This window comes from Rattus norvegicus, chromosome 1, assembly GCF_021556685.1.
Source record: "Rattus norvegicus strain SHRSP/BbbUtx chromosome 1, alternate assembly SHRSP_T2T, whole genome shotgun sequence".
NCBI lineage: Eukaryota > Metazoa > Chordata > Mammalia > Rodentia > Muridae > Rattus > Rattus norvegicus.
Genome location: NC_141534.1, coordinates 247,320,533 through 247,333,601, shown reverse-complemented (window position 1 = coordinate 247,333,601; position 13,069 = coordinate 247,320,533). Strand labels below are relative to the sequence as shown.

At 43.0% G+C, this 13,069-nt stretch overlaps 1 protein-coding gene across 4 annotated transcripts in view; it reads right to left on the bottom strand.

The window, feature by feature from the left end:
* The window catches only part of Tnks2 (tankyrase 2), a 53,192-nt gene extending 41,177 nt beyond the window's left edge, over positions 1 to 12,015 (bottom strand). For 3 of the 4 annotated variants that reach the window (XM_087565123.1, XM_087565117.1, XM_087565129.1), the window contains exons 1-3: positions 11,506 to 12,015; positions 3,971 to 4,195; positions 1,745 to 1,840 (exon numbers count right to left, since the gene is read on the bottom strand). In XM_087565123.1, coding sequence (XP_087421249.1) covers positions 1,745 to 1,840; positions 3,971 to 4,195; positions 11,506 to 11,704 — 520 coding nt within the window. In that variant the 5' untranslated portion in view covers positions 11,705 to 12,015. The remainder of the gene's footprint in view (positions 1 to 1,744; positions 1,841 to 3,970; positions 4,196 to 11,505) is intronic. The other variant, NM_001107607.2, reaches the window with a different exon arrangement.
* Between the last annotated feature and the right edge of the window lie 1,054 nt (positions 12,016 to 13,069).

Here is a 13,069-nt window from a genome sequence, read left to right as displayed (position 1 = left end):
ATTCAAACCCAACCAACCAAATAAAACCCCCACTCCACACCATGATCTTACATAGCAACATTAAGAAACTGATGAAAGCTTCCTCAGCATCACTAATTGAACATCATCACTAATATCTTTAGGAATCTAGATTTAGACTAGGATTTTAGCTTAAAATTACCTTATAATAAATATTTAAAAATATTAATTATAGGGGTTGGGGATTTAGCTCAGTGGTAGAGCGCTTGCCTAGCAAGCGCAAGGCCCTGGGTTCGGTCCCCAGCTCCGAAAAAAAGAAAAAAAATATTAATTATATAATACTTTATGGGGATAGTTTTTATATTTACAAATGAATACAAACAGAACTATAAAAATCAATAAATATAAAGATTTGCTAAAAGAATATTCAAGCTGAAGACCACTGAATTTATATAGATTACTCAAGGCAAAGAATAGCAGAATGGTAAAGAGGAAAACAAATATAGGATTGACAATTACAGTGACAACACACTCTAAAGACATCTTCAGGGACTAGCCTAAATTTCCTTAGCAATGCCATAAGTATCACAAAGTGTAAAAGGCCCACAGTACAGACCCTCAGGCCTTTGCCTTTTAGATCAGACATAATTCTAACAGTATCCAACAGGTAAGCATCTAATAAATATGGCTGGAAGGATGGCTCAGTGGTTAAGACTCAGGTTTGCTTTTGAGCACCCATATATGGCATCCACAACCGTCTGTTTACACCATAGTTCCAGGGCTTTTTGATGCCCATTCTGATTTCTTCAGGCACTGCACACACATGTGGACATACATATTCACTCTATATCTTTCACACACAAAAAGAATCCATAAATAATATGGCAGTTGCTTAAATGGATAGCATATTGGGTAAAGGCAAAACTATGAGACAGGTTCAGTTCAAACCAAGCCTGCTAGTTAACCAGATCTGTACTTACATCAACAGATTCCAAGGAAATGATTTATAGCTGTAATAATCATACCCACAGCACCGAAATGTGTCCCAAATATCAATTTAAAATGACTAGAAGAAAATTAGTCCGTTTGAAAGGATTCCATTAAAAAAAAAATCATTATGCTAAAAATAAAATAGTTTATAAAGAGGTACATATTATCTGAAAAACTTGGAATATTTTAAAAATATCCTGAGTACCTGAAGCAACACATGATTATCACACTCTACTCACCAATACGATGGCAAATTTTTTTTTTTTTTTTTTTTGGTTCTTTTTTTTCGGAGCTGGGGACCGAACCCAGGGCCTTGCACTTCCTAGGTAAGCGCTCTACCACTGAGCTAAATCCCCAGCCCCACGATGGCAAATTTAAAAAAAAAAAAATTGAAAGAAATAAAAGCTTTATCTCTTTTGGGGGTGCAGGGTAAAGAATTATTTATATATTTTATGTATATGAGGTACAGTATAGCTGTCTTCAGACACACCAGAAGAGGGTATCCTATCCCATTACAGATGGTTGTGAGCCACCATGTGGTTGCTGGGAATTGAACTCAGGACCTCTGGAAGAGCAGTCAGTGCTCTTAACCACGGAGCCATTTCTCCAGCACCAAGTTTTATCGTTTTTAGCAAAATTCAAATTCAACTGTTGAGAGACAGCAAAATAGTAAGTGAACTGACAACTGTTTAAAATTCTACCTGAGGTCATTAACTGCAAGAGGCAGTCTGTCTACCTAGCCCTTCTAGGTAATTTCACTCTTCCTGAAATAACCAAAGAACACACACAGACTTACCGGTCAGAACAGCTTTGGCGGATGGGTCTGCTAAATCCAATGCTGTCCTTCCATCTGTATTTCGGATGGTTGGCTCAGCTCCATGCTGTAAAAGCACTACAAAAAAATAGAAGCACTACCTTTTACAATGGCACTCATGGCACTCTGAGTTAATAAATCAGTTTCTTAACAGCTCTGCCACAGGAACCAGTAAGATGTCTCAGTGGGTAAATGCATTTGCTGTGCAAACCTCAATCCATGTAAAGGTAAGAGAATCAAGCCCATAGGGTTGCTCTTTGAGCTCCATAAATGTGTCTTAGCATACATGTCTTCCATATCATGCAGGCACATACAATCACCACCACCACCACCACCACCACCACCACCACCACCACCATCTTAAAAGTCTCAGTACAGAATTCTCAAACCCTTTCTATCTTAATATGGTAAACATTTAAATTTAAGAAAATAAAAAAATGTGGCTCAGCGGTGGTAGTACCTTTAATCCCAGCACTCAGGAGGCAGAGGCAGGCAAATCACTGAGTTTTAGGCCAACCTGGTCTACAGAGCTAGTTCCCAAACAGCCAAGGATACACAGAGAAACCTTGACTTGAAAAATAGAGCTAAATAAGTAAAGCAATCAATTATGTAATGCACTAACAGCCTGGTGAATCTCCCCTGTTCAATGGAGGGTTGTTCTCGACTGCTGCTATCGCTGGTGACAGGTGATGAAGGATGAGAAGTATGCAAGGGAAAAGGGAAGACTGGTTCAAAAGCTTTTCTAACTTCTAGGAGCCCTGTCTACCCTAGACTCTTCTATCATGAAATGCCTACTGCTGTCCACACACCAGGCAGATTGGTAGAGGAATTGGATTTAAAACCTATGTGAAGACAAGCATGCATTCTGTGCACACACAGAAGAAAGAAAGAAAACGGTTGATGATTGTGGTGGTACCCACCTTTCTTTTTTTTGGTTCTTTTTTTCGGAGCTGGGGACCGAACCCAGGGTCTTGCGCTTCCTAGGCAAGAGCTCTACCACTGAGCTAAATCCCCAACCCCGGTACCCACCTTTCATACCAGCACGGGGGAGGCAGAGTCAGCTCTGTGTGTGAGCCAGCAGCCAGCCTGGCTTACACAGTGCGTGCCAGGCCATCCAGGATACACAGAGAAACCTAAGCTGTTTTTTTGTTTTGTTTGCTTGTTTTTTTCAAAAAGGAAATGGGATAGCTATGCTATTCTTCCAACTGATCCCTCCCTCAAGGCTACTAGTTACCTTTCTACTTGTTAACAAAACGGACTAAATTAACCAACAGCATGAGGAGCTCAGAGCTGGCCACTACTGGAACCACACACGTTGAGGTACACTAGTTAGCTACAGTCATCAAGTAGCTAAGACCATATCATAACCAAGCTTAGTGTAAAATATTCTTTACCAGCACAACTTTTCTTCAGAAACATCTGAATAGGGGTTGGGGATTTAGCTCAGTGGTAGAGCACTTGCCTAGCAAGCGCAAGGCCCTGGGTTCGGTTCCCAGCTCCGGGGGGAAAAAAAAACAAAAAAACCCCAGAAACATCGGAACAGAGGGATATATGACTGTCAGCTGAGGCTTTTTAAAAAAAGGCTAATTACATTGAACTTTGAGTTCAAATACCAAATTTTTCTTTTTTTTCAGGGTACGGTCTCACTATATAGCCTTGGCTGGCCTCAATCTCAGAGATCTGCTTGCCTTTGCCTTCTGAGTGTTGGCATCAAAGGTACTAACACTTGAAAGGAGCCTCATGTTAGCATATTCTGCTGTTACCTGTATATAAAAATATGCCAAGACTTCTATCTATCAATAAGGAGCTGGTGGAAAACAGGCAACTCTATCAGGAATTCCTCCATTCCTGTCTGCACATGGGAACAAACATTTTTTGTGCAGTGGTGACTGAACCCTCGGTCCCTCATGTGCTGGGCAGCAGTCCACCGCTGACCTGTTACCTACCCTACCCCCATTGTCATCCCCGCTCTTTGATAAGGGTAATTTCTATTTCATGCTGCCTTTATTTGCTACTTTATGCATCTTATCTCTCAAGAGAACACAGGCATCTAGACAATGATTTCCACCCCCATTTCAGAATTTTTAGATTTTAAAAACAGATACCCAATAAAATGGTTAGACTGAGGGCTAGAGAAAAGTTTAGAATAAATCATAAACAGGTTTAAGTGAATTTCTAGAAAATTCTGAAAAAGAAATAAAGGCTTACCAATGCAAACATCAATTTTTCCTTTAATTGCAGCTTCATGGAGAGGAGTATAATTCCAATTATCCCGGGCATTTGGGTCTGCACCATGTTGCAAAAGAAGATTGACTACTTCAGCATGACCAAAAGAGCATGCGTTATGAAGAGGAATAAGACCTCCGTCATCACGGGCTTGCACATTTGCACCATTCTGAAGCAGATACTCAACTACATCCTTCCGACCAAAACCTAAAAGAAAACAAATTTACCAAGAAAAATGACAAGCCATGCTAAAATGCTTTAGAACGGGAAACAACAAGTTTAACAATTTAAGAACTGTTGAAAAGGTGACCTGAAGTATATACAACTAATCTTAATGTTTCAGCCAAAGGTCTCTCTCCCTCTAAGTAGGGGCCACACCTGTCTTACGTTCTTAGTTGCTGCTGCTACTAACATCAGAGAAACTTCCAAAGGAGGCCAAAACCTCAAACCCCAAATGACTCCAAACCATATGATATTCTAATTGTAAATACCAAGTTATGCATATTTAATGTGCACACATTTTCAGACACTTCATGTATGTAACAAGCATGCAAATGAATATTTAATAAAACAGTGACAGACTTAAGTCTTGTAGAGCCCCTTTCTCTGCTCCAGCAAGAAAACACGATTAACAAAAACCTCTTTCTAGGTAGGGGTCCTTCTTTAGATAGGTACTAGAATGCTCAAACTGCCCCCCAACCAAATGAAGCAAAAAGGTCTGGTAACAATTATTCTGTATTTCTTATCATCCTCATACTATTAATACTCAATACCTTTAAAAAGTATTTGTGAAATGAAAGGATTTGGAACATATGTTAAAGTGTGTGTGTGTGTGTCAAGACAGGGAGAAAAACCTCAACTACCCTTCCTCTAAAATTTCTCCATAATATTCTCAGGATTATCAAGTCTGAATGTAGTCCTTTTAAGCTGGATGTAGATAATAAAACGAATTGTATAGTCTTTTCAGGCTGATAGGAAACAGTACCGAGGAGGTTAGCTGTTTATTGGGGTGCCAGGAGTGTGTGTGGAAGAAGAAGGTAGAGTTTTCCAGTATTTTTTGGTGGGGAAAATGAATACCACGTGTGTCTTCTTGAGCATGCCCACCCTCCCTCATACACACTTGAGCATGAGCACACAATCAAACACACATGTGCACCCCACTATGCATGCATGTATGCAAGAACACACACACGCCGTACATGGAGTTCAGGACACTGAATGTCCTGCTCTGCCACTCCTCTTTATATCCCTGCCTGCCTGTTTTCTCTTTTTTATTGATTTTTTTATTTACATTTCAAATGTTATCCCCTTTCCCGGTTTGCCGTCCATAAACTCCCTATCCCATCCTCCCTCCCCCTTCTTCTATGAGAGTATTCCCCCATCCATTCATTCACTCCTTCCTACCTCCCCACCCTGACATTCCCTTACATTGGGGGGGGGGGGTCGAGGCTTGGCAGGACCAAGGGCTTCTCCTCCCGTTGGTGCCCAACAAGGCCATCCTCTGTCACATATGCAGCTGGAGCCATGGGTCTATCCTGTGTAGACTTTGGGTAGTGGTTTAGGCCTTGGGAGCTCTGGTTGGTTGGTATTGTTCTTATGGGGTTGCAAGCTCCTTCAATCCTTTCTTTAACTTCTCCAATGGGGACCCCATTCTCAGTTCAATGGTTGGCTGCGGGTATCTGCCTCTGTATTTGTCATGCTCTGCCAGAGCCTCTCAGGAGACAACTATATCAGGCTCCTGTCTGCATGTACTTCTTGGCATCAGCAATATTGTCTGGGTTTGGTGGCTATATGTATATGGACTGGATCCCCAGGTGGGGCAGGCTCTGAATGGCCATTCCTTCAGTCTCTGCTCCAAACTTTGTCTCCATATCTCCTATGAATATTTTTGTTCCTCCTTCTAAGAAGGACTGAAGCATGTTGGTCGTCCTTCTTGAGCTTCACGTGGTCTGTGGATTGTATGTTGGGAAAACTGAGCTTTTGGGCTAATATCCACTTATCAGTGAGTGCACACAATGTATGTCTTTTCTGATTGGCCTGTTCTCTTTTTAACCTTGCATACTGGGATTAAAACTTTGGTTCTCTCATGTTTGCCCAGCAGGGGCTTCTACCACTGAGCCATCTTATCTCCCTAGTCTCCCCTTTGGGTTTTCATAGCCCAGTTTACCCTTGACTTTGCTATGTAACCAAATATGACCTTAAGCTTCTGATCCTCTTATTCCTTCCAAATGCACCACCATGCTCTGTTTGTTTGTGGAAATCAAACCTAGAGCTTTCTAAATGTTAGGTAAACACTCTTACCAACTAAGCTACAATCTCAGTCTTTCCTTTGTAGCTAGATTCTCCCTCTCAACAAGGACACAACTTGAAAACACACTGTTGTGCATGAAGAAACCAAGAGTAGCTGTTTTTAGAGACAAAAGAGCAAATCCTTCATGACAGTCAGGATACATACATACTACCTAATACTACCTAAGCAATCAGAGGGCAGTTTGAAAAAGAACACAAGTTAGTGTTTAGATTCTGTCCTACAAACGTGTGTTTTTCAGACAGCAGATGTCAGTGAAATATTATCTGTGAGTCTAGTAACTTTATGCAAGTTACTGACAAATTCGCAATGGTTGGCACATGGCTGGCACTCAGTAGCTTTCTCTATCATAAACTCAAAAGAATATATTGTATATGTGAGCACATGAGAAAGTCTGAACAATACTGCTATAGCATAGCATGAGCACTGAAGGTTTGTTCAGAACGATCACTTTGGTGGTGTGTAATGGAAAGACTGCAGAGACAGGAGAGAGCTAAGACTTGCCATAGCTGCTGTCCCAGTCACATGACACGAGCTGAGTGCCCAAAGTCAGGCAAGGTAAGCGGTTCAGCTAGGTCACACTCACACACCACGGGCTCTCCTCCCATCCCTTCCCAGTCTCCCATACATGCTTGTGATTATTGCTTTTGCACATATCTTCACTTATATCCCACCATTATTTTTAATAGATGCTATTAGCATATTCCCCTTTTTTCTATTATTTAAAAATCTATTAATATCTTAGAAATTACCCACCATTAGTAAACACACTTTTTACTGGAATATGAAAGTTTAACTAGTTCCACCCAATCTTTTTACTATTGCACACAACACTGTAAATAACTAAAGAGAGAAAGACAAGAAAGGCAATAGATCCCACCGGCTACTCTGATCTGAGACACAGCCTGAAACAGGGTTTGTGGGGTATGCCAGCTAGTTGGTTTGCTGTTGTTTTGTCACCTTGAGAAAAGCTAGAATCATCTGAAAGGAGGGAATTTCAACTGAGGAATTGCCTCAGTAAGAGGCTATGGTACTCGTAGGGCAGATTCTCCGTGGTTGACGTGGGACGGCCCAGCCCACTAGAAGCAGTGCCACTTGCCTGAGCTCAAGGTCCTGGGTGTGATAACAAAGCAAGCTGAGCAAGCCAGTAAGCACACTCCTCAGTACCTGCCTCCAGATTCCTGTGGTTTGAATTTCTGTCCCAATTTTCTTCAGTAATCAACTGTGGTGTGGAAGTATAAACAAAATAAACCCTTTCCTTCCCAAATTGCTTTTGGTCATGGAGTTTCATCACAGTAATAACTCTAGCTGAAACAACAGGTAAGATTTGGTTCTGAAAATGCTTAATGGTAAGTGCTCATGGGACATATGCCCAGTAAGTAGTAGGTTCCGTGGATCCTAAACTCAGTAAACTGGTCCAAGCTGGAGACAGCTATTCTGGAGTACTAGCTATGAAGGCAGACATAAACGTTAATGAAGCTCGTTAGAGAACACTGATATTCTGCTATACTGTCTTTCCCTCTGCTAAGATGAACGCGCCATAGGAGAGGGACTGTGTCTCTGCTCTTCACAGCAGTGCTCTGGTGTTTACTAAAATGTGTAAACTAATATATGGTCGACTCATCCCCTACTCTGTATAGTGTCTCAATGTCTGACTAGCATTAAATTCAATCTCTTCCTACCTAGCCTCCTAGGGCTGATTACCAACATGGACTACCAAACCCAGCTCTTGGCTACCAATTCTACAGGGGACGAGGACTGTGAATATCTTGGTTTATTGTTTGTTTCCCCGAGTCCTTCAGAGGATGAGATGCTTAATAGTTTGTTGATGTTTGCTTAATATACCACCGTGTAAGAAAGAAGGCTAAGAATGAAAACTAAAAATGGTACTAAGTAGCCAAGAAGGAAATTTTCAAGGAGACAGTGAATTTACTGCTATGAGGTCTAGCCTTCTCTTACTGCTATGAGGTCTAGCCTTCTCTTACCATTACCTGCTGGCTTTATGGGTACTTTCTTCTACTACTGCTCTTCTGTGATCTTTTAGTACCCACACACCTGGAGGAAACACTTTCTAAACTGGAAAGTAAAAGAATCAGACTAAGGAAAAATTAGTTCAGTATCCCTCTTCATTGTAACATCTTTTAAAACATGCCCTTTTAGAAGAACATTCCTATTTCTTCACTGGTAACAAGGCAGTAAAGATGATGACCTAAAGGCCAATTCTCACCAAAAGAAGAGCTTGGTAAAAAAGAAAAGAATTAATTTATACCCTGTATCTGTGTAGTTCGGGGCAGGAAAAGAAGAGATGGAATAGGAAATCTTTTCTGTGTAGTTGGTTCCTTAGAAATGATTTCTTAATGATCATAACTATCTGAATATATAACCTAGTCTAATAAGAAAAGGCAGCTAACAGAAGAAAAATACCTGTTTGTGTAATTATCTTTATCACAAATGGAACTTAATCCCCTTAAGGATTGACAACTGATTAAATTATGGGTTTTTTTGTTTTTTTGGCAGGGGTGGAAATACAAAGCCCTTGACCATTTTCTGTAGCATGAACACATCTTATTCCTACTGACAAAGCATGCTTTCCTTCCTCAAACCTCCAAATGTTAACTGGCTATTTTAATATTTTTTTTTTCTTTAAAGAAATGGATTTGCTTTTCTAACCCTATAAAATATAAACACAAATACTACTTGGTCAGGCAATTATCAAATACCATCACCTAAAGACCAGGATCCACAAGTATGCTTACACGAACACAAATGGTAACCCACAAAGAAAATGCTGGTGGGCATATCTACTTAAAAATAAAAAGGTCTGACAGAACGTAGCTCAGCGGTTGCATGTGTGTTTAGTAGAGCCAAGGCTCTGGGTTCCATACCCAGCAAAAGAAAGGAGAATTAAGGGGCTGGGGATTTAGCTCAGTGGTAGAGCGCTTACCTAGGAAGCGCAAGGCCCTGGGTTCTGTCCCCAGCTCCGAAAAAAAGAACCAAAAAAGAACCAAAAAAAAAAAAAAAAAAAAGAGAGAATTAATTAGTGCCTCATTAATCTAATAATTTGAATGTATTATACACAAAGCCATCTTTTTTTAAGCTCCTTGTTTTCTCATGCAGGACTTTAAAACTGTGACTTCATATTAATTCTTTAGTGATTGATTTATTATTCTCTGTGTAAAGGAGGTTAGGTATATCCACGTATGTGTGCGTGGGCATGGGTGGCAGGTCGAGCATTTTCATCTATGGCTCTCCTCCATCTTATTTTTTGGACAGGGTCATTGCACTGACCCTGGGGCTCATGGCCTTAGCAAGTAAGCCCCAAGGATTCTTCTGTTCCCACCTCCTAGGGCTGGGAGTACAGGTGTGCATCAATACTGCTGCCTTGTTACGTGGGTGACAGGGATCTGAACTCAGGTCCTTCTGTGCAAGACAAGCAAGCACTTTATCCACCGAGCCATCTCCTTAGCTACTTTAGTAATTATTATATGATTTCCTTTTTACACCTTAATTTCTAAATTTTATAACCTATAACTGGCAATATAAGTGAATTCTGAGTGGTGAATTGGTCTCCATGATATTTAAATTCCCATTTCAATCTGGACAAACAATATAAAATACACGTGAAATATTCCTTGATATGTTGAGGCAGGAGCAGGGTCTAATCTACCTCATTCAGTGGTAAAACACTTGTCCAGCATGTGCAAGGTCTTAGATTCCATCTGTGCCAGCGGGTGGGGGAGGGGCAGGCTGGGGCAGAGCTGTGGGTGGGATGGTGTGGGAGCAACAAGGTCACACCATAAACCTTCACCTCAAAATACTATTTTCAGACATGAACTCACTAATACATCAAATTCTTGAAAGGTGGCAACTAAGATCGACCTTGGCTATTTTTATCAAGAGAACAGAATCTAAGTAACATTACCCCTTTGGATTATCTGGCAGTTGGTTGTGACCAGTTGCCAAGTAGGTTGGCTAAATAGTCAAGTAAGACTATTCAAATTAGTTGAAGAAAGGCAACACTGCTAACAGAGATTTGGCTTCGGGCTCTCACTTCTCAGTGCCCACAGGCTGTTTCTAGTCTGCCCAACTGTGGTTTTCCCAAACTTTTCCCTTGCTCCCAAATTGGCAATCAATTAAGGAAGCATGATTCCTGACAGCACATACATTTTGAAATAGCGACAGGTCAAAGCAAACAGACCTTCATTGGCAGAACTGTAAAATCAATGTCTGTAAACAATAAAAAAAAAATTATTTCTTCATGTTCTCTTGTCCACCATTCCTGCCCCAAAGGAAAACAAGAAACTAAAATGTTCCCTTTACAAAGAACTGCTAAACAGTCCTGATGCACTCTGTACCAAATGTTACCAAGCTATGAAGACCTTTTTTTGACTATGAGGTTGAAAAAGTTACAAACCGTCCTTAGGATGAATAATCAATAAGCTGGTTCTCCGCTGTTTCAAATAACTCAACAAACCACCTTTAACACTCAGGTATCATAAAGAGAACCCAGTAGTTAATTATTCTAAAATAAATCTCAGGATGACTCAAAATGAGTCTCAAAATCCTAGATCCAAGCTCAAGTGCTTGTCCTATCTTGTCTCTCACCTTACTTTCCATCTCAAATTGTGCGGGAGTGTGGCAGAGGCCACCCACATACACTCTGCCTAAGTAGATCTCAGGTCTCCCAAACCTGCCTATTTCCGGTCTTAGTCTCTCCAGAAACCTAATCCAATTAACTCTAATGAGCCAATAGCCAATAAAATAACTCCTAAATTAAAATTTCAGTGTACGATGGCCACTAGAACTTAAGGGATTACTAAGAGTTTCGATGTAACTTGCAAAGGCAGGTCAATTTTTGAGATAATTAACTCTTTCAAATCACAAGATCTACTAAACCTTTCTTGTGTGCAGAGGCCCTTCAGGGTAGCAAGACCGGAAGTCGGTGCAGGTATTGTTGATACAGTAAAACAAAACAAAGCTCCCCCCCTTGCAGCACACAAGCAAACAAACAAAACAAAAACCCCATAACCTCAAAAACAACTTCCCGAGAGCACGCTCACCCCACCCTAATCACGAGCCCGGAGAGAGGAGAGCGGGTGGTCAGGGTGAGAGTCCTGGGGAAAGGTCGGAGACAGGGCAGTACCGCGCGGCCTGCAAGCCCGAGCCTGCAGGTGAGGCGTGCGGGAGGCGACCGGGGGCCCGCGTTTACCTGCGGCGAAGTGGAGCGGGGTGGACTTCCTGCCCGCCGTGTCGCGGCTGTTCACCTTCTCGGGCGTCACCAGCCTCTTCACTCGCTCTACGTCCCCGTTGCGGCAAGCCTCGAACAGTTCGCGGGCGGACGGCTCTACGGCCTCCGCCACCGCGCTCGAGCAGGCCGCGCCCCCGCCGGCGCAGCGGCGGCCAGACATGATCCGGGCCGCCGCCGCCGCCAGCAGCAAAGCCAGCAAAGGCAGCAGGAGCCCCGGCCCCGCGAGCAGGAGGGCGAGGCCCCCCGCAGGAGACGCGCTCAGGGCCCGGGCCGCTCCGCTCCCCGCTGTCACCAGAGCCGGCGCAGTCCCATGGCCGCGTCGCCGCGCGCCCCACGCTCGGCTCCGTGAGCCCCGGCTGCCCCACCGCAGCGGAGGCAGCGCGAACCCACTCGCCGAGCCCCGAAGCGACGCGACGGCGGAAGCTGCGGAGACCACTCCTGCCAGCTCTGTCGGGTCCTGGGAGCGCGCGTGACGTCGGCTCGCGCGTGCGCAGTGGCTGCACTCCGGCCGGGCCAGTCTGGGCAAGCGGGGCCGCGCGGAGGGGTTTGTGGGAAATGTGCAGCGAGAGGCTTTGGTTGTAGTAAAAGAAGGGGGCTTCGGCCCACCGCCATCTTTACCGAGCCTCTGCTGAAAACGAGAGTGCTTGCTGCCTTCTCTTTTTCTTAAAGCCTAGACTTCCCAAGATGAGTTTCACTGCTCATACACTGGAATCTTTGGAAGTTTTGTTCTGGTTATGCGTTTTCTTTTGCAAGTTTTAGCGTGGAAAATTTCTGTATTTTTTGTTTCCATACCTTCCCCTGGGAGATTCTCTCCCCCTCCAGCTTTCTTAAACAGTGTCTCTTCCCTTAACCCTCTGCATCTGGTTTTGTTTTTCTTATAAGCCTCTTCTCAGAAGTGAATCCGTTACTCTTAAACTGAGAAGTTTGGATAAACGGCCCCAAGATAAAATCAAGAAAGTTAATCTCAATTCTAAAGCAACAATTGGGGGGTGGGGTGATACTGATTAGCTACATTTCCCATAGTAAATTATTAACTCAATGCTGACTAGAAGATCTATACATAAATCAGTATTGTACCGGATGTGGCCCAGGTGCTAGTACACTGAGCATGCACATCAAGAAAGTTTTCTGAATTTTTTTTTCTCCCAGTGATCAAAGAATACAACGCACAATTCATTTTCGCGTTTGCTGTGCTTTATATAAAGCCAAAGACGTGTTTTGGAGAGCCAGGTATGGTGAAATGGGAGGGGTGTCTCGGCGGGCACACGTTGAGGCATCCCTTTTCCCTGAAGTACAGCCATACAACGGGTATAGTGTAGAATAGTTTATTTAGGGCATGGGAAGGGGAGTAGAGAAGGGAGTAGAGGCAGAGAAGGACATAGAGAGAGGGAGAAAGAGAAAAGGCCAGGAACACGTGGAGAGAGGCGGGGGCGGGGGGGAAAGGAGAGAGAGGGAGAAAGGGGTCAGGGAGAGAAGAGTCAGAGAGAGAGAAGGGGCCAAACTGCCTTGCTAACCTGGCTGTTGC